Source organism: Notolepis coatsorum, assembly GCF_963971535.1.
Source record: "Notolepis coatsorum genome assembly, chromosome: 11".
In the NCBI taxonomy this organism is placed as follows: Eukaryota; Metazoa; Chordata; class Actinopteri; order Aulopiformes; family Paralepididae; genus Notolepis; species Notolepis coatsorum.
The window spans coordinates 4,760,079-4,786,943 of record NC_140175.1 but is presented as its reverse complement, the minus strand read 5'-3'; the positions used below and the strand labels follow the sequence as shown (position 1 = coordinate 4,786,943).

The window sequence follows — 26,865 nt, the reverse complement described above, 5'->3', positions numbered from 1 at the left end:
AACCATGTGAGAAAGTACTGTATATCAAGTGCAATGCTGCATATTTCCATCTCTAGATTCCACATACTATAAATACTGCCAACAATGTAGAATGCATTACAGTTACCAGGAATGGAAAGATTGTCTACACAACTTCAACAACATTGATCTACCCTTGTGCCTTTACTTTAGGAATGTTACAGGTTAGAAACTGGCTGACAACTTATTAAATGTACATGGAAATTTGAGGCTCCACACTGTGGGAAAGAGCTAGGAAAAAAACGGACTCTTATACTCTCACGTGCTCCAGTCCACACGCATGCGCACTATGAAGCCCCGCCCAACAAAACAAGGTACAAGCCACGACGCCCCGCCCACGCACAGTCAAACCTAGTCCAAGCCACGAAGCCCCGCCTCAAACCTAGTCCAAGCCACGAAGCCCCGCCCCAAACCTAGTCCAAGCCACGAATACCCGCCTCAAACCTAGTCCAAGCCACGAAGTCCCGCCTCAAACCTAGTCCAAGCCACGAAGACCCGCCTCAAACCTAGTCCAAGCCACGAAGACCCGCCTCAAACCTAGTCCAAGCCACGAAGACCCGCCTCAAACCTAGTCCAAGCCACGAAGCCCCGCCTCAAACCTAGTCCAAGCCACGAAGCCCCGCCCAGACGTTGGGCTTGCTGCTCTGCAGATATACCCTACTCACTGGTTACACAGGAGGAGTCGCGTTCAAGAGGGCGTGAGTCTTAATGCCTTTTCTAATAATAACACGTATCCAACATGTTCTAACGATGTAACTAACCACCGTGTATATCACAATATACAAATAGTTACTGAAATATATGTATCGCTAAGCAAATACGGCGTCTAAATGTTTGATTTGTGTAGGCAAAGACGCGAGCACCCCAGTGTTTCGGGCAGGCGGCAGTGACGCGTCACCGCAGGACCCCTGGAGGACCCCTGGCTGCTGCTGCTCGGACTGACGTCTGAAGAAGAACCGCGTTTCACTTCATCAGCGGCTCTGTCTCTTATCAAGTTAAACAACGATAATAATGCTGCTTACGACTTTGTTAAACAGACACCAATATTAAGGTCTTGTCGGAGGGGTATGTAACTGTTCTGTCGCCGGCTGCCATTGATTACATTAGCTGAGCTGTCGGTTTAGTTAACGTTAGCTCGCTAGCTAACATGGAACTACTATCAACCTGCTAACGTTATGCTAGTTAGCGTGTGTGTCACCGTTATTATTATTATTATGACCCCATGTGTTGGCTCGTTGCAACAACCCATGTCCATTTATAATATCACACATATTAATAAGCTAGCACTAATCCTGTAGTGTTATTATATTAACCATTGATCCGTTTACTAATCCAGACTACTGAATCGTGTAACCCTAAAACAGCTGCATACTGTATGTCGCTGCTAGCTAACAATTGCTGCTTCACTGACTTGTGTGAGGGACCACAGCTAGCCAGGAGGAGGGGGCCTTTAGGGATCACAGCTAGCCAGGAGGAGGGGGCCTTTTAGGGATCACAGCTAGCCAGGAGGGGGGGGCCTTTAGGGACCACAGCTAGCCAGGAGGGGGCTTTTAGGGATCACAGCTAGCCAGGAGGAGGGGGCCTTTACGGATCACAGCTAGCCAGGAGGAGGGGGCTTTTAGGGACCACAGCTAGCCAGGAGGAGGGGGCCTTTTAGTTTAGGGATCACAGCTAGCCAGGAGGGGGGCCTTTAGGGATCACAGCTAGCCAGGAGGGGGCTTTTAGGGATCACAGCTAGTCAGGAGGGGGCCTTTGGGGACCACAGCTAGCCAGGAGGAGGGGGCCTTTTAGTTTAGGGATCACAGCTAGCCAGGAGGGGGGCCTTTAGGGACCACAGCTAGCCAGGAGGGGGCCTTTAGGGATCACAGCTAGCCAGGAGGAGGGGGCCTTTAGGGACCACAGCTAGCCAGGAGGAGGGGGCCTTTAGGGATCACAGCTAGCCAGGAGGAGGGGGCCTTTAGGGATCACAGCTAGCCAGGAGGAGGGGGCCTTTAGGGATCACAGCTAGCCAGGAGGAGGGGGCCTTTTAGGGATCACAGCTAGCCAGGAGGAGGGGGCCTTTAGGGATCACAGCTAGCCAGGAGGAGGGGGCCTTTAGGGATCACAGCTAGCCAGGAGGAGGGGGCCTTTTAGGGATCACAGCTAGCCAGGAGGAGGGGGCCTTTTAGGGATCACAGCTAGCCAGGAGGAGGGGGCCTTTTTAGGGATCACAGCTAGCCAGGAGGGGGCTTTTAGGGACCACAGCTAGCCAGGAGGAGGGGGCCTTTTTAGGGATCACAGCTAGCCAGGAGGGGGCCTTTAGGGACCACAGCTAGCCAGGAGGAGGGGGCCTTTAGGGACCACAGCTAGCCAGGAGGAGGGGGCCTTTAGGGACCACAGCTAGCCAGGAGGAGGGGGCCTTTTAGTTTAGGGATCACAGCTAGCCAGGAGGGGGCCTTTAGGGATCACAGCTAGCCAGGAGGAGGGGCTTTAGGGACCACAGCTAGCCAGGAGGAGGGGGCCTTTTTAGGGATCACAGCTAGCCAGGAGGAGGGGGCCTTTTTAGGGATCACAGCTAGCCAGGAGGAGGGGGCCTTTAGGGATCACAGCTAGCCAGGAGGAGGGGGGGCTTTAGGGATCACAGCTAGCCAGGAGGAGGGGGCCTTTAGGGATCACAGCTAGCCAGGAGGAGGGGGCCTTTTAGTTTAGGGATCACAGCTAGCCAGGAGGAGGGGGCCTTTAGGGATCACAGCTAGCCAGGAGGAGGGGGCCTTTTAGTTTAGGGATCACAGCTAGCCAGGAGGAGGGGGCCTTTAGGGATCACAGCTAGCCAGGAGGAGGGGGCCTTTAGGGACCACAGCTAGCCAGGAGGGGGGGGCCCCTTAGTTTAGGGATCACAGTTAGCCAGGAGGAGGGGGCCCCTTAGTTTAGGGATCACAGCTAGCCAGGAGGAGGGGGCCTTTAGGGATCACAGCTAGCCAGGAGGAGGGGGCCTTTAGGGATCACAGCTAGCCAGGAGGGGGCCGTTAGGGATCACAGCTAGCCAGGAGGGGGGGGCCTTTTTAGGGATCACAGCTAGCCAGGAGGAGGGGGCCCCTTAGTTTAGGGATCACAGTTAGCCAGGAGGAGGGGGCCCCTTAGTTTAGGGATCACAGCTAGCCAGGAGGAGGGGGCCCCTTAGTTTAGGGATCACAGCTAGCCAGGAGGAGGGGGCCCCTTAGTTTAGGGATCACAGCTAGCCAGGAGGAGGGGGCCTTTAGGGATCACAGCTAGCCAGGAGGAGGGGGCCCCTTAGTTTAGGGATCACAGCTAGCCAGGAGGAGGGGGCCCCTTAGTTTAGGGATCACAGGCAGGGAGCGATGCATGTCGGCATGTTCTACCCCACGAAGGCGGAATACTGTGGGTTCACTTCTTGACTACTACTACTAATAAATAGTAGCGTGGTAGTCGACCAGTTTGATGTCAGCCTGACGGGGTGCAAAGAACGCTGCGATAAATGCTGTGGAAATGTGAATGAATGAAATTATTTAATGTTTGGTATTTTACAGCAGATGGTTGAATGAAAACCTGTTTGTTTTTCCCCTCTTGTTTAGATCATTTATTATCATGGCTACTACTACTACTGAGAACACAGAATCGGGTCCTCCGGACCACAAAATGACCGCTCTCTCCAAAGACAAGTACCCATTGAAAGTTCTCTACTGCGGAGGTATAATGCATGTTGTCTACTCAAGTCCTGCCTCGAGCACCTCTCTCAAGTTGAATATAGCAACGCGAGAGAACGGGTAACTCCCACACGCACGTATTGACATCTGAATTGATTTCCGTAGCAATTCCAGTGTTTCTGTCTCGATACCTTTTCTCAAAGCGCGTCATACATGCTGGGATGATGATCACGAGGCGTCATCCTTTCAACGGGCAACACTTGTGCGGTTACCCCCCCGAGGGGGTATGTTTCAGAAAACTACACACACAGATTGGCAAATCAAGTGATATAGGGCTGCAACGATTAGTCGACATAATCGACGATGTCGATTATAAAAAATCGTCGACGAGGAATTGTTGCGTCGATTAGTCATTAAAAAAAAATTATATATATATATATATATATTTTTTTTTCTCACTACCTATCTTTGTGAAAGTGGCTTCTCAGCTCTGGTCCAGCCAGCTGAAGACTTCTTAGCTTAACATAACAGACCGACAGTAAGTTTGGGGGAACTAATGGGATAACTGGGGATGTTGTTTGGTCCTGACAAGAGTCTCAAAGCAACTCTGAGGTCATGCTCAATGTCCAATCTGTTCCTCTGCTCCGTCTTCAGCTGGACCAGAGCTGAGAAGCCACTTTCACAAAGATGGGTAGTGCAAAAAATAAAATAAAAAAATAATTATATATATTTTTTTATATATATAATTGTTTTTCGATTAGTTGACTAATCGAAAAAATTATCGACAGATTAGTCGACTACCAAAATAGTCAGCCCTAAGTGATAGTTATTTAACAGAAAAAGTTGTGTGGTCCATCATCAAAGAAGCCTATGGGTAACCGGGCAGATTAGTATTTTCCCAGAGTAGCCATAACTCCTTAAAAACATGGTATCTCATGTATAAACCCCATCCTTACCTTAAACCTCATTTGACCTCACGGCGCGGCCCACCTTGGCCGCCCGTCGGACACGGTGCAATGACACCCGTGTGAGATGCCAATTTTTTTTAGGGAGTTCAGTCCTGAGTATGGCTGCAACTAATGACTATGTCGATTATTTTTTCGACTAATCGAAAAACAATTATATTAAAAAAATATATATAATTATTTTTTTATTTTATTTTTTGCACTACCTATCTTTGTGAAAGTGGCTTCTCAGCTCTGGTCCAGCTGAAGACGGAGCAGAGGAACAGATTGGACATGACCTCAGAGTTGCTTTGAGACTCTTGTCAGGACCAAACAACATCCCCAGTTATCCCATTAGTTCCCCCAAACTTACTGTCGGTCTGTTATGTTAAGCTAAGAAGTCTTCAGCTGGCTGGACCAGAGCTGAGAAGCCACTTTCACAAAGATAGGTAGTTTTTTTTTTAATGACTAATCGACGCAACAATATCTCGTCGACGATTTTTCATAATCGACGTCTTCGATTATGTCGACTAATCGTTGCAGCCCTAGTCCTGAGTAACCACACCCGCAGGAGACGTTGAATGTTGAATTGATGCTGTCCAACCGTGTAGTAAGTTCACAGGGACTCGCAGCAGGTGTGACGGGCCTTGGGAAGGAAACACTGGCACTTTTTTTTTAAACCAATCGGTGCAGAGAATCTGTGTGTGCCGGACGTACCTGTGTGTGGACTCGATACACGGGGTCTGATACCCTGAGACGACACTGTTGTCTTTGTGTTATTTAGTCTCACAAGTTACATTTTAAGTTCCGTTGACCGTATTCACGCGGTGGGATTCCTTTTCCGCCCTCAGGAAAGGAATCCCAACCCGAGCGGGACATGAGAGCAAAATGGACACCGTGTGATTACGGTCAATTTCTCACTTTGGCAAAGTTGTGTGATTTAAAAAAAAAAAAAAAAAAAAAATTAATGGCCACTCAGTGTTTCTTCTCTTCTCTTCACAGTGTGCTCCTTACCTACAGAGGTGAGTGGTTTACAAATATAAACTAAATGACACGTATGCCCAAAAAGGTCTGATGTAGCACTCGAGACTAAGTTCAACACTGTTTGAACAACGACGTTACTGACGTTAGTCACGTTACTGAGTTGTGTACCCTTCCTGCTGACTTGTTGTACAGAACTTGTGAGTCGCTTAAGATAAAGGCGTTCAGCTAAATTACTAAATTGTAACTGTAAAAATTTCCCCTTTATTGACCCTATTCACACGGCGGCCATTTTGCTCTTACGTCACGCTTGGGTTGCGATTCGTGGAAACTGGGTGGAATGGAATCCCGACCCGAGCACGTCACCGGAGCAAAAATGGCCGCCGTATGGTCAATGGGCCAAAATATATCAAATGACATGCTCAGAATGAATGGAGTAAAATGGAACAGACAGAGAGTATGTATGTATATGTGTTTCATTACATGTGTATATATAATACATGCATACCAATTATTCGCCTGTTCTATTCTCCATCCATCTATCATCCATAGCAACACTATTATCACCGACATTATCTCCTCCACGTCGCCTGTGGTGCTTTTCCCCCCTATTGCTAGGTTTTAGTGAGCCGTGCCTCATCTTCGATGGGGAAAGTCTGGGAGTGTTGCATATGTGGATATATTTTTTTTTGATCCACTTTTTTCTCCCATTTTCTATTTTTCTCCCATCCCAATTTCGTATCTTCCAATTCAACCCTCCCCTGTCTCGAACGCTGTTTCTTGCCTCCCACAAGCCGGCTGCAATGTGGACTAAGTCATACATAGCACGAGTCCCCTCCGATACTCGAGGTGACGGCAGTCGCATCTTTCCACCTGCGCGGCTTGATCTTTCAGCGTCAGGGGTCTGCGCTTTGGAGGGGCCCCGCCCCCGTCGCTTCCTGATTCTACTGCGCAGGCGCACCAACCGACCTGTAGGAGTCGCTGTCCACAACGCCCGGTCCCCACCCATCAGTTTCCCACCCCCTAATACGGCCAATGTGTATTAGTGCGGACGACCAGCTAAACTGAAAGCAATGTGGAGCGCTGGGCTCGAACAGGGAGGCGTACCTGTTCGAGCCCAGTCTGTTGTTTATTTCTTTTTAAATAAATGTAATATATATATATATATATTTTTTTTTATTAATACTTATAACAATATAGATAATTATCGATATCGAGTGATATGATAACATTATCATATCGTTATCGTAATATCATTTTTGGTAGGGATGCTTGATATTGGCTTTTTTACCTATCGATATTGTCCAACTCTTAATTTCCGATACCGATATCAACAGATACCGATATATGGCAGGGCCCCCCCCCCCCCAAAAAAAACCGAATAATTTCAGGTAATTAACATTACATATATCTTGTTGTGGAATTAACACATTATGCATACTTTTGACAATAAATAAAATCTGAATTTGTTCTTACTTGCTTGCCTGGGTAAATAAAGGTTATGGAAATGTAAAAAAAAAAAAAATCGTTTTGTTTTGAAAACCGATACAGATATTTTCCGATATCACATTTGAATGCCAATAATATCGGCCGATAATATTCGACATCCCTAATTTTTTTGCCATATCGCCCAGCCCTACTACTACAAATACATTTGATTTGAACCAGCGTGTGACTAAACCCTGAATACACTGCCAGAAAAACTACAAAATCTTTTTCATTTAGAAAGTGAGTTTAGTAGGAGAAAATACAATTTTAAACATCAGTTTGCACGTACCACACTTAAACAGATGTGTCCTTCAGTTATTGGTGTAAAGTTGTGGAATTCTCTCCATAGCGAGCTTAAGGGTTGTAATAGTGTTTATAAATTCAAAAAAATTTATAAAAAAAATATTTAGTCAGTATGAAAATCAAATGTGATCTGAATAGTAAGATCTTTTTTTTTCTCCTTTCTTTTATTCTTTATCATTATTATTTAATTTTTTCTTGTTTAACTGTGGATTGTGTGTTTCTTTTATAATGGTATAAATGATTATGTGTGTAAATTAGGTTGTACGCCGACCATTAAGTAAATACTTGTTAGTTTAGGAATAAGGGGCAGGTAACTATAAGATTTATTCTTCTTCCTGCTCCTTTTGTCCATGGAATGACTATTTATGATTGTGTAATGAAGAAACTATGATTGTATGATTCCATGTGGCAAATAAAAACTCTGAACTGAACTGAACCCTCTCCGCTGGCTCCTCCTCCTCAGTACTGCGAGTACATGCCAGAGCCCGCCAAGTGCAGACAGTGGCTCGAGAAGAACTTCCCAGATGTATTTGCCAGTATGAGTTTAGGTGAGTTGCCATTTGACAGTTTTATCCTGACATCTTAACCCTTTCACTCTCACACTACAGAAGGTTAACCTTTCACTCTCACACTGCAGAAGGTTAACCTTTCACTACCACACTACAGAAGGTTAACACTTTCACTACCACACTACAGAAGGTTAACCTTTCACTACCACACTGCAGAAGGTTAACCTTTCACTACCACACTGCAGAAGGTTAACCTTTCACTACCACACTACAGAAGGTTAACCTTTCACTACCACACTACAGAAGGTTAACCTTTCACTACCACACTACAGAAGGTTAACCTTTCACTACCACACTACAGAAGGTTAACCTTTCACTACCACACTACAGAAGGTTAACCTTTCACTACCACACTACAGAAGGTTAACCTTTCACTACCACACTACAGAAGGTTAACCTTTCACTACCACACTACAGAAGGTTAACCTTTCACTACCACACTACAGAAGGTTAACCTTTCACTACCACACTACAGAAGGTTAACCTTTCACTACCACACACTACACAAACCGTGTAGGTAAGGTAGTGAAAGGGTTAAATTAGGGCGGGTCATGTATCTTAAATCCTGGGTACCTTGGTTATATGTAAAGGACATAATTAAATGTTTTTTTTAAATACATAAGTTGTATGGATGCCCTCCTTTTGATTGACGGCTAGTTAGCTTGTTGAATTGAACGTCCCATATATAGGTGCCGCCGGTGACGGTTAAGTTTAATCAATCCAATCAATTTAAAGCACGGGGGCGGGTCTACACTCCACACACACCCTCTGCAGTCTGTAAGAGAAAAAATATAATTTTTCATCACCTCTCTGTACTGTTTTGATCTCTTCCCTACCAATATGAATATTATGCTTGATATAGTTGATAGTTCAACAGCTACAAGCTTTATCAAATTAAGTGTAAATTAAGTAAATCTAATGCCTGTTTTTGCAGGAGATTGTAATTGAGTTTTAGGTTACGCTTAATAACCTGGACATTATTCTATTATTACCCTGCCCATACCTGTACCCCCCTCCTCCATGCAGCTATGATTTCCCCAATATCTTATCTTATCTTATGTACATCTATAGATAGTCACTCATAACGACCTCTTAAACACGTCCCTACTAGTTGGTACCTGATATGACAATCGTCCCAAAGGAGGAACCAAGGGCTCGGAATGTTATTCTGGATCAAAACCTAAACGGCGCAGTACTGATCATTCTATGTTCTTCTGCCCCACTGGCCCGACGGGGAACGCACCCAAGCAGGAGACTGGCGACGGAGAGGCGCCCGCTGCTGGTGAGGAGGAGGAGAAGAAGAAGCAGAAGAGAGGTTGGTTCCTCCACCAGGGTGGTGGACACGCTGGGGGTCACACGGGGTCGGCAGCGGTAGCCACGCCCACTACCTACAAAATGAAAAAAATAAATATCATCCTCCTTCCGGGCCGCGGGATCTAGCTTCTACCCTCTTACCACGGTTTCAAACGCAAGCGCGGAAAACCTGTTGACTTTTCTTTTTCTTATTTGTGGTCAGAAGATAAGAAGGTCACTTTTAATTAATTAATTAAGTTGAAATGGTCCCCCAGGCTGCATCCCTATCTCCACATGTTTATTGTAACGTATAATATAACCAATAGGGCAAACAGACCCCCATCTGCACCTTTGTTTACACTGTTTATTTATACTAATATTTTTATATTCAGAGTTAATTATATAGTGTAGTAATAATAATAATAACTTTCTATAGTGCTTTTCTAGACACTCAAAGCGCTTTACAATGTAGGGTGGAAATTGCCTCCTTCACCACCACTGGCAGCACCCAACCTTGGGCTACGCAGTACACAGGCTCAATGGCTGCCGTACACTGGCACCAGGCACACGTCACACTACACACTGACTACCATACACTGGCACCAGGCACACGTCACACTACACACTGACTACCATACACTGGCACCAGGCACACGTCACACTACACACTGACTACCATACACTGGCACCAGGCACACGTCACACTACACACTGACTACCATACACTGGCACCAGGCACACGTCACACTACACAATGACTACCATACACTGGCACCAGGCACACATCACACTACACACTGACTACCATACACTGGCACCAGGCACACATCACACTACACACTGACTACCATACACTGGCACCAGGCACACATCACACTACACACTGACTACCATACACTGGCACCAGGCACACGTCACACTACACACTGACTACCATACACTGGCACCCGGCACACATCACACTACACAATGACTACCATACACTGGCACCAGGCACACATCACACTACACACTGACTACCATACACTGGCACCAGGCACACATCACACTACACACTGACTACCATACACTGGCACCAGGCACACATCACACTACACACTGACTACCATACACTGGCACCAGGCACACATCACACTACACACTGACTACCATACACTGGCACCAGGCACACATCACACTACACACTGACTACCATACACTGGCACCAGGCACACATCACACTACACACTGACTACCATACACTGGCACCAGGCACACATCACACTACACACTGACTACCATACACTGGCACCAGACACACATCACACTACACACTGATTACCATACACTGGCACCAGGCACACATCACACTACACACTAACTACCATACACTGGCACCAGGCACACGTCACACTACACACTAACTACCATACACTGGCACCCGGCACACATCACACTACACACTGACTACCATACACTGGCACCCGGCACACATCACACTACACACTGACTACCATACACTGGCACCCGGCACACATCACACTACACACTGACTACCATACACTGGCACCAGGCACACATCACACTACACACTGACTACCATACACTGGCACCAGGCACACTACACACTGACTACCATACACTGGCACACATCACACTACACACTGACTACCATACACTGGCACCCGGCACACATCACACTACACACTGACTACCATACACTGGCACCAGGCACACATCACACTACACACTGACTACCATACACTGGCACCAGGCACACATCACACTACACACTGACTACCATACACTGGCACCAGGCACACATCACACTACACACTGACTACCATACACTGGCACCAGACACACATCACACTACACACTGACTACCATACACTGGCACCAGGCACACATCACACTACACACTAACTACCATACACTGGCACCAGGCACACGTCACACTACACACTAACTACCATACACTGGCACCCGGCACACATCACACTACACACTGACTACCATACACTGGCACCAGACACACATCACACTACACACTGACTACCATACACTGGCACCAGGCACACATCACACTACACACTGACTACCATACACTGGCACCAGGCACACGTCACACTACACACTGACTACCATACACTGGCACCAGGCACACATCACACTACACACTGACTACCATACACTGGCACCAGGCACACATCACACTACACACTGACTACCATACACTGGCACCAGGCACACGTCACACTACACAATGACTACCATACACTGGCACCAGGCACACGTCACACTACACACTGACTACCATACACTGGCACCCGGCACACATCACACTACACACTGACTACCATACACTGGCACCCGGCACACATCACACTACACACTGACTACCATACACTGGCACCCGGCACACATCACACTACACACTGACTACCATACACTGGCACCAGGCACACATCACACTACACACTGACTACCATACACTGGCACCAGGCACACATCACACTACACATTGACTACCATACACTGGCACCAGGCACACATCACACTACACACTGACTACCATACACTGGCACCAGGCACACATCACACTACACACTGACTACCATACACTGGCACCAGGCACACTACACACTGACTACCATACACTGGCACACATCACACTACACACTGACTACCATACACTGGCACCCGGCACACATCACACTACACACTGACTACCATACACTGGCACCAGGCACACATCACACTACACACTGACTACCATACACTGGCACCCGGCACACATCACACTACACACTGACTACCATACACTGGCACCAGGCACACGTCACACTACACACTGACTACCATACACTGGCACCAGGCACACATCACACTACACACTGACTACCATACACTGGCACCAGGCACACATCACACTACACACTGACTACCATACACTGGCACCAGGCACACATCACACTACACACTGACTACCATACACTGGCACCAGGCACACATCACACTACACAATGGCTGAACGGCTCAGGAGACGGGGATTGATATCGGCCAATTAAGGGGAAGGTATGATTAGGTGGCCTTGATGTCAGAGACCTGACCTAACAGGGGCATTGCTACTGACAAGTCCAGAGGACAGAGTGCCCCCTGCTGGACAACAACAACAACAACACCACTTTCCGACAGCAGCCTTGACCGGGGTTTCGAACCGGTGATCTTCCGATCATGAGCTCTACTCATGTACCCACGCTGCCGGACACTTTACACTGTTTATTTCTCCTCGTATTTTTATATTCAGAGTTAATTATATAGTACTTTACACTGTTTATTTCTCCTCGTATTTTTATATTCAGAGTTAATTATATAGTACTTTACACTGTTTATTTCTCCTCGTATTTTTATATTCAGAGTTAATTATATAGTACTTTACACTGTTTATTTCTCCTCGTATTTTTATATTCAGAGTTAATTATATAGTACTTTACACTGTTTATTTCTCCTCGTATTTTTATATTCAGAGTTAATTATATAGTACTTTACACTGTTTATTTCTCCTCGTATTTTTATATTCAGAGTTAATTATATAGTACTTTACACTGTTTATTTCTCCTCGTATTTTTATATTCAGAGTTAATTATATAGTTTACACTGTTTATTTCTCCTCGTATTTTTATATTCAGAGTTAATTATATAGTTTACACTGTTTATTTCTCCTCATATCTTTATATTCAGAGTTACCGTAATTATATTGTTTACAGTGTTATATTTTTCTCATATTTTTATATTCGGATCAAATTTTATTACCTATATTTATATCTTTCTACTATTACCCTGCCCATACCTGTACCCCCCCCCCCCCCCATGATGTATGGCAGTATCGTTGAATCAACGAGCAGCATAACGTGACGTTATGTCTCACTGTTGTCCACTAGGTGGCCGAGGTCAGATTAAACAGAAAAAGAAGTCCGTTCCCCAGAAAGTTACGATAGCGAAAATCCCAAGAGCCAAGAAGAAATACGTCACGAGGGTCTGTGGCCTAAATACCTTTGGTAAGATTGAGTCTCCAGTTTACTTATACACCTGCATATAATAACTCTGTATGATAGCATGTACAATAATGCTGTATTTATATACAAGTGTGCACTGACCTTGGGTTTTCAACATTTACACAACTATTTGATTCAATGGTTGGTTCCGTTTTTTTTTAATTTTATGCTGCTGGAGTTTGGGGTTTTGATGATTCACCTGAAGGTGAAGGTTATGGAACCTGCCTGGTCCAGCTGCCAAATGACAGGGTGACAAAAAAGATATTTAACCGGGACAGAGCACACGCTCATCCCTGGTCAAGAGAGATGTCCATGATTTTTTTTCTTCTGCTGACTTAAGTATGATGAACAATCTGCAGTGTATTGGGTTCACATAATTAAAACACAAAATGATCAACAATCCATCAGGATAAGTGGAAGGTGGCGATATGAAAAAAAACCTAAACTTAGAAAATATGTTGAAATTAAAGATGAGTATTTTTTACTGAACCTTGTGTAATGTTAAACTTAAAGAGAAGACGGAGGTCTCTGTGTGCCCAGTTGAGGTCTGGCACCCTGCCATTTGCGGTGGAAGTGGGTAGATTCCAAGGTAAACCTGAGGAGGAGCGGTTGTGTGTTCCCTGTGATCTGGGAGCGGTGGAGGATGAATATCATTTTGTTTTTTTATTGCCCCTTGTACACCGATTTGAGGAGGGCTTTATTTGAGCAAATTCAATTTGTAATTCCGGATTTGTCTTGGCAGTCTTGAGAGTTGTATGTTGAGTTGTTTTTTTGTCGAGGAGATCTTCAGTTTTGCAGGATTTTGGGAGAAAGCGTGGCACTTGAGACAAAACACACTATATCCTATAGAGTGTTTTCACAGCGCGTCATCAAACCGGAGGTCGCCCCTTTCGGGCGATACTGAACGTATCCAACGCAAGCGAACTAGCAACTATTCCTGGTCATTGTTGCTCAAAAGGGTCAATTATCGCCGTGTTTTTGGCTGTACTAATCGCTCGGACCGGGAAAAGCATTTGGGAGTACTTCAGATTGCCAAAAGCTATTACAAATCAGGGAGAAGAGTGCAAAAAGGGAGGCGAACACCCCCCCCCCCCCCCCCCTCTCCTCTCCTGTCTGAACGAACGACCAAAGTAACGATCAGCATTTCGATCCAAACATTTGTACTAGTAGACTATTAGAAAAAGAAAAAAATATCAAATGTAAAGATCAGTCGATCTAGTAAGTTATTGAATCGCCTACCATGGCTTTCACTATACACATGTGTAGTGATGCACGATATATCGGCCGCCGATATAATATCGGCCGATATGGCCGTTTTTTTACACATCGGTATCGGTCCGATATCAAGATGGGGCCGATATCCGATATTAAAAAAAAAATTATAATATTTATTTTTATTTTTACATGTTTTGGCCTTAAATAGTTTCAAAAATCAGTCATTTCTGAAAATAAGTTACAAAAGTAAAAAAATTATGCGTTTTGGAAAATAGCTCTTTATTTGATTATCATAAAGTGTTTTTTATACAGAGATATCGACATCGGTAAATATCGGTATCGGCCAGAACAGCAATATTAATATCGGTTATCGGTATCGGACACAATTTTCACATCGGTGCATCACTACACATGTGACATGTCATCGATGAGCTGATACTCTCACCCATCCACACACCAGGCAATAGGCATCCAAACCTTTGTAAGATTTAAAGTCTTCATCTGTGTATGCCTGGGCTTGGTGAAAAAAACGAGGTAGTTCACACTGTCGGGATGGGCAATAGAAGGCAGAATTGTCGGGTCGTAACTCCCAAGATGAAGGAGCCAGCTCGCACGGATCTTCACCAGCACCTATTAGTCTGAGTTTATGAGAATATCGTGCCCTTTCCTGCCGACGTAAGTCCTTCTCTGTATGTTCTCGCAGCTTTTCCACACGTTTTCCTGTACTTCTTTTTGGGTTTAGACTAGGGATGCTCGATATTGGCTTTTTTACCGATACCGATATTCCGATATTGTCCAACTCTTAATTTCCGATACCGATATCAACCGATACCGATATATGCAGGGTTTCCCCCCAAAAAAACGGAATAATTTCAGGTAACTAATAATTTCACTGGATGCATTCAAAAGGCTTTCTAATATCTCTTGTTGTTGAATTAAACCAACATGCATACTTTTGACAATAAATAAAATAAGAATAGGTTCTTACTTGCTTGCCTGGGTAAATAAAGGTTAAATAAATGTTTAAAAAAAAAATATATATATATTTTTTACCGATACCGATATTTTCCGATATCACATTTTACTGCCGATATCGGCCGATAATATCGGACATCCCTAGTTTAGACACGTTCAAATGGTCTTAAATCTTAAATTCAGCGTGCAATCACCTGTTGTTTACGACGTCAATGTTTATCGCCATGATGGCTGCGCACCGGGTTGCCGACCAAATCGTGACTTTGGTGCAAACACTATATAATTGTATATGAATTCCTCTTGTTTCTTTGTTTACATACATTGTTTACAGCTTGTTGTTATATTACGTTTTTTTTTTTTTTGTGTGGCCATCTTGGTCTATATATAACTTATTGTCAATGTCAAGTATACTATTATATACTTATTGCTTATTATGTGTCTTATGAGCCCATATGGGCTGGGGCATACACCTGTATGTAAGACACGAAAATAAAAAACATCAAATCAAATATATACATTTATTCTTACCGTATATATATATATATATATATATATATCCACATCTGCCTGTACATACCTGCATGCGATCCTTTTAACATATCTGATAATATATTATCTGTACATATCCCTTGCCTACTCTTACTAGTTACACTGCTGGCCACTATGACTTACTACCATAGTGTCTTTATACCTGTATCACTGTACATATTAATAATACAACTCTGTACACGCATCTGATTAGCACTATTTACGCAGTAGTACAAATGTAATGTATATATATATTGTATACCCAGTTTAATCATCTGTACATTGTATATCACTGTTGCACTTTACCGTTACATTTGCACTCTGGTTGGACGCCAAACTTCTTTTGGTTGTACTGTACTTGTGCTGCATGATGACAATACATTTGAGTCTAATCTAAATCGTGTGTTTTTGTCGTCCCAGACATTGATCTGAAGGAGGCTCAGAGGTTCTTCGCACAGAAGTTCTCCTGCGGGGCGTCGGTAACGGCGGAGGACGAGATTATCATTCAGGGAGATTTTACAGACGACATCATCGACGTGATTCAAGAGAAGTGGCCTGAGGTGAGACTGGGAGACGTCTGGGAACTGCATTCTGGGAATTTTTTAAAGTTTTTTGTGTGTAGAGACCGTCGTCGCCATTAGAAACGATCACTGACCACAGAGGCGCACATGCCCGCACACAATAGGGTTGCCGCGGTGATGTGAAATTTCCCACGACTAATAAATCGTCAGTGACTCGAGACATTTTACAAAATGACGCTCAATATCTGTAGAGCGCACGCTTTGATCTTTAATGTAATGCGGCTACATTTATCCACTCTTGTCTGTCCGTCTACATCTGTTTTTAAATACATTTCCAATGACTAGTATCCACTTGTTGGACAGACAGAGTTGAAGTTATGTTCTATTTATAAAAATAATAATAAACCAACTGGGCCGCCTTCCACCAATTTTCTATCTGTTCCGATCAATGTAGCCGCAGCCTTATTTAGCGCATCGCACAAACATACTGCTGCTGGTCTGGACTAGTACGCCGAAAGTCTAGCCTCCGATACCATATGACGTAATTTATCAACATAGTGAGCATTATAAAACAAACGTGTTATTAATCGACCGTGAATTAAAGTGTCAATGCTGTTTGTCATTTTAACAACTTTCTTAAATGCCGTCGTCCCGAGAGAGGGGTGTTGACGGGGAGCTCTGATGTGTTCGTTGCTGGTGTTATTTAGCATTAGCAGAAGCGCTAATTAAAGCTAGTTTTAGCTTTTAACGTTGCCTTGGCTAAAGTTGGGGCTATTCATAATCCAGCAATAATGGCTGCAGACCGGCAAGCAAAGTACAGCAAGTTGGCACAGGAGTATTCCAAGGTAAATCACTTTTTCATCAGTAACGTTACATTGTTTGTATTTCCATCTAACGTTAGCTAACGTTAACCTAGCTCACGCTAACGTCGTCACTGATCGACCTCTCGCACACAATTAATGACATGTTGCGGACAGCCATATCGGTGACAATGTTTAGCTTTTAGTGCCAAATGATAAGAGTCTGAGGCGGAGTCTCAAAAGAGAATGTTGAATATTTATTGTGCATTAAAAATCACAACAGCGCCTCTGCTAGCTAACTGAAGTTACCGGAGCCTTCTGGAGTGCAACAACGTATAACGTCCGTGCGGAATCAATGTCCCAACAACCATTCCGTGGGTGAACTCATTGAGATAGTTGTCAATTAATGATACTAATACTAATCTATACAATCACCTGTTGTTGAATAAATACCATTACTTTATAGTTATTACTAAAAACAGTATATATAAAACAGTAGCTGTAAAAAAAATTTTTTTTTAATAATTTTATATAATATTTTTTTTAATGTGTGCACTGGTATTGGATCAGTATCGGTATCGGCCGATACCCAAAGCTTAGGTATCGGAATCGGATCGGGAAGGAAATTATTATTATTAGTATTACTATTACTATTATTATGCAAAGTCTAGGTGATAAGTGCCGGCCGGCGCGACGAGTCCAGTGACAATTGTGAACGCATTTGTGTGTGCGCGCGCGTGCACATCCGCGCGCACTTCTGCCTCAGTGACCTATACCTAAACCTAAACGGCGTTTAACCGTGTTTGTGCACGACTGCATGCCTGACTGCGACCTATAAAATAGATATGCTGTCCGTGCAACACATTCCGTTTATAATATTCTCTGACTTAAGAATTGATAACACGCTTAGTATTTTACAAATGAGAGTTTTTTTTTTTTTTTTTTTTATTATATATATATATATATGAATGTGAGCACTGATGGTTTTATTTCTATAAAAAAAAATACACCGGTGGTGGGCAAGTAACATACACAGACACACACCAAGCAAACCATGTCCTCTATCTATTCCATTGCAGGTGGATGATGAAAGCATCGATGACCTGGGAGAAGTCAAGAAGCGCTTACTTTGATCTTTAATGTAATGCGGCTACATTTATCCACTCTTGTCTGTCCATCTACATCTGTTTTTAAATACATTTCCAATGACTAGTATCCACTTGTTGGACAGACAGAGTTGAAGATATGTTCTATTTAAAAATAATAATAAACCAACGGGCCACCTTCCACCAATTTTCTATCTGTTCCGATCAATGTAGCTGCAGCCTTATTTAGCGCATCGCACAAACATACTGCTGCTGGTCTGGACTGGTCCTCTGAGCTCCTCTCCAGTCAAACACACTGCTGCTGGTCTGGACTGGTCCTCTGAGCTCCTCTTCAGTCAAACATACTGCTGCTGGTCTGGACTGGTCCTCTGAGCTCCTCTCCAGTCAAACATACTGTTGCTGGTCTGGACTGGTCCTCTGAGCTCCTCTCCAGTCAAACATCCTGCTGCTGGTCTGGACTGGTCCTCTGAGCTCCTCTCCAGTCAAACATACTGCTGCTGGTCTGGACTGGTCCTCTGAGCTCCTCTCCAGTCAAACATCCTGCTGCTGGTCTGTACTGGTCCTCTGAGCTCCTCTCCAGTCAAACATACTGCTGCTGGTCTGGACTGGTCCTCTGAGCTCCTCTCCAGTCAAACATACTGCTGCTGGTCTGGACTGGTCCTCTGAGCTCCTCTCCAGTCGAGCTGCTGGTCTGGACTGGTCCTCTGAGCTCCTCTCCAGTCAAAAATACTGTTGCTGGTCTGGACTGGTCCTCTGAGCTCCTCTCCAGTCAAACATACTGCTGCTGGTCTGGACTGGTCCTCTGAGCTCCTCTCCAGTCAAACATCCTGCTGCTGGTCTGGACTGGTCCTCTGAGCTCCTCTCCAGTCAAACATACTGCTGCTGGTCTGGACTGGTCCTCTGAGCTCCTCTCCAGTCGAGCTGCTGCAGGGTTTAATCTAAAACAACCTGTCGTGTCTCTAGAGCCTCCTTTCGCTCCTTCACGCAAAGTAAAATCTACTCTAAATGAAAGTGAAACTTAAGCTACTCTGTACTGTGACCTATAAAATAGATATGCTGTCCGTGTGACACATTCAGTTTATAATATTCTCTGACTTAAGATTTGATAACACGCTTAGTATTTTACAAATGAGAGTTTTTTTTGTTTTTTTTATGAATGTGAGCACTGATATGCGAAAAAAGTTGTAGAACGCGCTCACCTCACTAGACGTGACACTGGGTGCTGTAACCTCTGATATCATACATAAAAATAGGGAAACAATGTCCAGGCACGCACTCCAGGTTTTTCCAAATTTATTGGCAGCCTGTAATCATGACGTTTCGGTGTGAACACACCTTCTTCAGAATGGCTTGCATGAAGCATGAAGGGTAAGTGACCCAAGTTTATACAAGTCAAACAGGAAGTGACAACATAGGAAGTGACAACAACACATTCCAACAAGAGATCTGCACAGGAGTACAAAATACCACTTACAAGCACAACCTTTTCAGAAGTATGTAAATCAAAAAGAAGCGTGTAAATCAAAAAGAAATAGTAAATCACAAAGAGATATATCTATATATAGTTATATATATTTTATACAGAGTAGGCCTACATCTTAAACTCTAAACATAAACACTCATGACTAGGGATGGGTACCTTTCACATTTGAACCGATACCGGTACCTGTGAATCGATACCGGTACCCAACGGTACCTTTTTTCAGTACTTTAGTCTCAAGAAATTTAATTTACCTACCTCAGTCGTAAAAAAAAAATCCAAACTTCAAATAACTACAATTTCGACAGTTTTCGGCTTGTCATTGCTCCGACTGCTTTGTTGTTGAATCAAGTCAAATCCTAGGTAAGCATATATTGTGTGTGTGAACGTTGACATGAAAAGAAAAAAGTAAAAAAAAAAAGAAAAGGTAAAAAAAGAATTAATAAAAAATATTTTTTTTAATTTTTTTTTTGGTTTCTCACTTGATTCGATACTCTGTAGTACCGACGTGTTTCGGTTCGGTAACTCAAAAGTACCGAATTCGGTACCCATCCATACTCATGACCCATATAAGCCATCTTTCAATTATAAATATAAAGAATGATAAATGAAAATAGTAAACAATCGAATGAAATGAAATAATCAAATGAAACGGGTCAAAACATTTTCCTCATTGAGGCGTCTAGGCTCTAGAGTCTAGACAATTCAGAAAATGAATATAAAAGCATTCCCTTTGTAGCAAGAGCCTGTCTCTGTCGCCGCCTCTTGGTGGTCTCAAGACCTGCTCTATACCCATGTATTTTAAGCCAGAAATATCATGTCCTAACTTATTAAAGTGCCTTGCAACTGATTTACACGCTTCTTTTTTATTTACATAATTCTGAAAAGGTTGTGCTTGTAAGTGGTATTTTGTACTCTTGTGCAGATCTCTTGTTGGAATGTGTTGTCACTTCCTATGTTGTCACTTCCTGTTTGACTTGTATAAACTTGGGTCACTTACCCTTCATGCTTCATGCAAGCCATTCTGAAGAAGGTGTGTTCACACCGAAACGTCATGATTACAGGCTGCCAATAAATTTGGAAAAACCTGGAGTGCGTGCCTGGACATTGTTTCCCTATTTTTATATATTATAGCACTGATATGCGAAAATGGTTTTATTTCTATAAAAAAAAAAAAAACATACACCGGTGGGCAAGTAACATACACAGACACACACACGCCAAGCAAACCATGTCCTCTATTCCATTGCAGGTGGACGATGAAAGCATCGATGACCTGGGAGAAGTCAAGAAGTGACGACCCGACATGCACTTGTAACTGAAACGGATGTGACATGATGATGTAACAGCAATGAAAACACAACAACTGGCCAAATGTACACATTTAACATTAAAAGTCGTTTTGTATCTATTTTATTTACTGTATATATATAAAGCTGTAAACTCCCTAGCATCCTTCAGTTCCTGTCACCTCGGCCACTCCCTCTAGGCATCCTTCAGTTATTGACAGCTGCTTTCTCTCTCGTTTGCCAAAGGTGTGGTATGATGTGAATCCCCCCCCCCCCCAATGCTCTTCACTCAAAGCTATAACTGTAGGCGCCTAATAAACTTCAGTCTCATTCACCCGTTAACTCAAAAGTTCTTAAATCGATTTGTGTGTTCATTTTAGGTTTCAACAGCGAGGAACTAAAGAATGATTGTCCTCATCTCCTTATTTCGCCCTGAGGTTAATTATATATTTTTTTTATATACCCTCCTCGCTTCTCTCCTTATACCTAATGAGTACGCTTATTATTCCCAAGCACAATATTGTTTTCTAATCGGGCACGCTCCCTGGACGGCTCGTACTACTGTACCCTTAGGACCATAGTGTCCCGGTGCGACCACTAGCAGTTCCTTTAGAGAGACGGCACTCGCTGCACAGATGCACCACCACCGTCCACCTGGTGTGTGTTCGCCATATAAATTAGCATGTTGATATCGGAGCATCGTTTGCATAAGCGGAAACCTTAACCCCCCAGCCCCCCCCCGGGGCTCGGGAGGAGTCACCAGATGCACCATATAATGTCCCGTCGGCTCCTTAAAAAAAAAGAGCTCAGTGCCTCGCCGACGCTTCCAAGTCGAGGATGAACAACAACGGGAGTCTCCCGCCGGCGGCGGACGACGTGTGCTGTGCCTTCGAGGCGCCCGCCCTGGACGTGGCGCTGCCCCCCATCCTGGTGCTGGAGTTCATGTTCGGCCTGATGGGCAACTTCGTGGCCCTGTGGATGTTCTGCTTCCACATGGACGAGTGGAAGCCCAGCGCCGTGTACCTGACCCACCTGGCCGTGGCCGACACCATCGTGCTGTTCTGCCTGCCGTTCCGGGCCGACTACTACCGGCGCGGCAAGGACTGGATCTACGGCGACGGCGCGTGCCGCGTGCTGCTTTTCATGCTGGCGGCCAACCGCGCCGCCGGCATCTTCTTCCTCACGGCGGTGGCGGTGGACCGCTACCTGAAGATCGTCCACCCGCTGAACTGCGTCAACCGCATGGGCCTCACCTACGCCCTGTGGGTCTCGCTGGGCCTCTGGGCGCTGATCTTCCTCTGCACCGGCTACATCTTCGCCTCGCCCCACTTCTTCTTCCTCAACAACCGCACGCAGTGCGAGAGCTTCAACATCTGCATGGGCCTGAGCCCGCTGACCACGTGGCACAACACCTTCTACGTGCTGCAGTTCTCCCTGCCCACGGCCATCGTCACCTTCTGCACGGTGTGCATCACGTGGCAGCTCAAGGGCACGGCGCTGGACACGGGCGGCAAGATCCGGCGGGCGGTGAAGTTCGTCATGGCGGTGGCGCTGATCTTCATCATCTGCTTCTTCCCGAGCACCGTCACGCGCGTCGCCGTGTGGATCCTGGCCGTGTGGTACGACGAGTGCCGGCACTTCCGCGAGGTCAACCTGGCGTTCTACACCTCGGTGGTGTTCACGTACTTCAACAGCGTCCTCAACCCCATGGTGTACTACTTCTCCAACCCGGGGAGCTTCGTCAAGCTGCTGAACCAGCTGCGGGGGAAGAAGAATGAGGAGTCGTCCGAGGAAACCAGAGGATGAGGTCGTGCTTCGGAGAGAGCTCCCGCCGATTTCTCTTAACAACCGACATCGAATGCAACATCGCAAGCGGTTGTAATCTACGTTGTGTAGTGTACGCTGACCAGGTGCTGCTTGTAACCATGTGTTAACCCCCTGTTCCGTAACCAACGAGTCTTCTCGTCTTATCGACCTTTTCAATGTGAAAATGATTAGTTGTAGTTATTATTAACCCCTGCAGGTTCTTAGGATGTGCTTGTTTTTTTAGTGATGTCAGGCTGGCCAGACGACGACCAACCGTGCTGATGGGTATTGTATGTTTGGAGAGTAGTTTGTGGTGGACCTGCCTACAAGCTATGATGGGTAACAATAAAGAAGGCTGATGTTTGGTACGATGTGTATATCGAGTGCACTCTTATAACACAGGCTCATTCTCTGTATGCATAATGCTATCATTAAATAAATCGATTCCCACGTCAAGGAATCAACAGGCTTTTCTTGTGAATCACTCAGTTCATCATGGGGGGGGGGGGTGATTTCCCAAATATTCAATCCAAGCAGAGCAATGGTCCACTTGTTGAACTAACTGGTAAACTGTTTTGAGTGCAAATTATGTTAACATGCTGACAGGATGTAGCCTTGTGCGACGTTTCCACTGTCGCTCTCGATTCATTTCAGATTCAGAGTTTTATTTGCCACATGGAAGCAATACAATCAGAGTTTTTCATACAAAATCATGAATACCATACCATGGACAAAAGGAGCAGGAAGAAGAATAAATCTTATAAGTTACCTGCCCCTTATTCCTAAACTAAACAAGTATTACTTGATGGTCGGCGTACAACCTAATTTACACAAAATAATCATTTATACCATATACAAAGAAACAAACAATCCACAGTTGAAACAAGAAAAAATTAAATGATAATAATAATAAAGAATAAAAAAAAAAATCTCACTATTCACATCACATTTGACTTCCATACTGACTAAATATATTTTTTTTTTATAATTCTTTTTGAATCGACAAACTATTACATCCCTTATACGCTCGCTATGGAGAGAATTCCACAACTTTACACCAATAACTGAAGGACACATCTGTTTTAAGTGTGGTACGTGCAAAACTGATGTTTAAAATTGAATTTCCTCATACTCTAAACTCACTTTCTAAATGAAAAAGATTTTGTAGTTTTTCCCATTACCACTGTCGGTGTCACTCAAGCAGCACAGACGGTCTTTCTGTCCCTGGGAATCAAAAGTCATCATTCACACAGTAAACAACACACTCTGCAGCGTCATTCACACAGTAAACGCAGCCTGCAGGCGCTCTGCTGATTGATTGATTGAAAACTTTATTAACAGATTGCAGAATGGGTACAATACAGTACAGCTCAATACATACAATTGTTAAGGGGATGCAGACCAGAGAAAGACTTTCGTCTTGTTTACATCAGGGTCCCCCATTTTCAATTCATCATTCATAACATATATGACATACAGATAGACAGTACTGCTACATCTATACATACCAGATTTGCAAATACAGTACTGTTTGTGATACAAAAATAGTCCAGAAAAGAGAGTATATACATTTGATGTAAAAAGGAGGTTGGGGGGGGGGGGGACACTACAACTGTACAGCATCATTCACACAGTAAACAACACAGCCTGCAGCATCATTCACACAGTAAACAACACAGCCTGCAGCATCATTCACACAGTGAAGGCTCAGCCTCCCAGACAGTGTGTTCCAGCAGGTGGTGACGTCACGCTCTGCTGTCAGACTGGAGAACAGGGCTGGGCTTCTTTGAGAAGAAGAAGAAGATGAAGAGCTCAATATTTACCTCCTCAACATAAACATCATAATAATAATAATAACTGCTGCTGCTGCCAGGTGCAGCACCCGAACAGAGAGGTGAGCCACACGGATAATAACGTCCTTGTTGTTGTGTTTCATGCTTTCTGTGTAGCTTGTTGATGACACTAGTTCAGTAGTGTGAGCTAACGTTAGCTAGCCCTGGCGTTCAACACATTCCACCACGTCGGGTCATATCTCTCTTGTATGAACATGATGATATTGTAAAGCAGTGCAACACGGCGTGGCCTGGTCTGATGGAATAATAATATAATCAGAAGAAGAAGGGCTAATAACGTTACTCCTTCTTTGAAAGGGAAACTTCTTCTGGTTGAGTTACAGAGAGAATACACCGAGGTGATGATGACACTACTACTAACGTCATCTATGATGATGTCATACTCCTCGCATCTCTAACAACAATACACATTATGATGATTATTATAATAAACACTATTCTTCGTTTAACCCAGTTTCAGTCACTTCCATAGACCGTCGGTTGTGTGATAGTAGTGAAAGGGTTAACCGTCTGTAGTGTGTGGTAGTGAAAGGGTTAACCGTCTACTGTGTATGGTAGTGAAAGGGTTAACCGTCTGTAGAGTGTGGTAGTGAAAGGGTTAACCGTCTAGTGTGTGGTAGTGAAAGGGTTAACTGTCTGTAGAGTGTGGTAGTGAAAGGGTTAACCGTCTAGTGTGTGGTAGTGAAAGGGTTAACCGTCTGTAGAGTGTGGTAGTGAAAGGGTTAACCTTCTGTAGTGTGGTAGTGAAAGGGTTAACCGTCTGTAGAGTGTGGTAGTGAAAGGGTTAACCGTCTGTAGAGTGTGGTAGTGAAAGGGTTAACCTTCTGTAGTGTGGTAGTGAAAGGGTTAACCGTCTGTAGTGTGTGGTAGTGAAAGGGTTAACCTTCTGTAGTGTGGTAGTGAAAGGGTTAACCTTCTGTTGTGTGGTAGTGAAAGGGTTAACCTTCTGTAGTGTGGTAGTGAAAGGGTTAACCGTCTGTAGTGCGGCAGTGAAAGGGTTAACCTTATGTAGTGTGATAGTAAAGGGTTAACCTAATGTAGTGCGGTAGTGAAAGGGTTAACCTTCTGTAAAGGGTTAGCCGTCTGTAGTGCGGCAGTGAAAGGGTTAACCTTATGTAGTGTGATAGTAAAGTGTTAACCGTCTGTAGTGTGGTCGTGAAAGGGTTAACCGTCTGTAGTGTGGTAGTGAAAGGGTTAACAGTTTGGTAGTGCGGCAGTGAAAGGGTTAATTCCACCGCACCGCTGTAGACTACATACTTGTTGTGTGGGTGTTTGTGTTTTGGTTCTGACACTCCTTGCAGTGAGGGCGGGGGGAGGAGCCGAGGGCGGGGGGAGGAGCGTCCAAACAAACACCCAGGGTACTGTTTAATAAACATCACAATATCATTACAGTATAGGGAACGCAGTGTTGGCTTAGAAGTTAGAACAAAGACATGCGTTGTACTCTGACTTGTACAATACAATCCTATGTCATATGTTGCTCAATATACTTGTCTTGATTGACCGTCCACCTCGACTAAAACTAAAGGCTAGTTGAAGTCTAGCCGTACCTTTTGGGGTCCCTGAATGTAATTACCCCACACCCCCCTCACCACACCCAACTATATTCGATTATATTAGATTCAAATGTATTGTCATCATCATCATACAGCACAAGTACAGTCCAACGAAAATAAGTTTGGCATCCAACCAGGGTGCAAATGTAATATACAATGTACAGGTGATTAAACTGGGTATAAAATAATATAAATGAGTACTACTGAGTGTAGTGCTAATCAGATGTATGTACAGAGTTGTAGTATTAATATGTACAGTGATACAGGTATAAAGACACTATGGTAGTAAGTCATACTGACCAGCAGTGTAACTAGTAAGAGATATGCACAGAGTATAGTATGAAAAGGATTATATGTGGTATGTACAGACATATATGTATATATATATATATATATATATATATATATATATATATATATATATATATATATATATATATATATACACACTAAGAATAA

General features: G+C 44.1%; 3 protein-coding genes across 3 annotated transcripts in view; all 3 read left to right on the top strand.

The window, feature by feature from the left end:
* Window positions 1-893: 893 nt before the first annotated feature.
* On the top strand, window positions 894-21,313 carry denr (density-regulated protein). Its single transcript, XM_084324233.1, has 9 exons — window positions 894-1,083; window positions 3,591-3,706; window positions 5,609-5,628; window positions 7,842-7,927; window positions 9,174-9,262; window positions 13,164-13,280; window positions 16,416-16,555; window positions 18,396-18,457; window positions 21,155-21,313. Exons 2-8 carry the CDS (start codon window positions 3,604-3,606, stop codon window positions 18,447-18,449), a joined length of 609 nt encoding a protein of 202 aa, XP_084180359.1. The 5' UTR covers window positions 894-1,083; window positions 3,591-3,603; the 3' UTR covers window positions 18,450-18,457; window positions 21,155-21,313.
* Window positions 21,314-21,458: 145 nt separating this feature from the next.
* On the top strand, window positions 21,459-23,386 carry LOC311236553 (hydroxycarboxylic acid receptor 3-like). The gene has a single exon (XM_084324232.1). It carries the CDS (start codon window positions 22,029-22,031, stop codon window positions 22,995-22,997), a length of 969 nt encoding a protein of 322 aa, XP_084180358.1. The 5' UTR covers window positions 21,459-22,028; the 3' UTR covers window positions 22,998-23,386.
* A 1,374-nt stretch (window positions 23,387-24,760) lies between these two features.
* Window positions 24,761-26,865, top strand: part of LOC311236484 (CAP-Gly domain-containing linker protein 1-like) — a gene marked incomplete at its 3' end in the record, with an annotated part of 60,419 nt that continues 58,314 nt past the window's right edge. Inside the window, exon 1 of the mRNA XM_084324162.1 lies at window positions 24,761-24,891. The remainder of the gene's footprint in view (window positions 24,892-26,865) is intronic.

What these genes read in the sequence shown, in the direction of transcription:
- LOC311236553 (XM_084324232.1), top strand. Translation starts at nt 22,029, where the DNA reads ATGAACAACAACGGGAGTCTCCCGCCGGCGGCGGACGACGTGTGCTGT.
- denr (XM_084324233.1), top strand. Translation starts at nt 3,604, where the DNA reads ATGGCTACTACTACTACTGAGAACACAGAATCGGGTCCTCCGGACCAC. An exon ending in TTTGCCAGTATGAGTTTAGG is followed by an intron (nt 7,928 to 9,173) that starts TGAGTTGCCATT and finishes CTGCCCCACTGG; the next exon opens with CCCGACGGGGAACGCACCCA. An exon ending in CTGTGGCCTAAATACCTTTG is followed by an intron (nt 13,281 to 16,415) that starts GTAAGATTGAGT and finishes TTGTCGTCCCAG; the next exon opens with ACATTGATCTGAAGGAGGCT.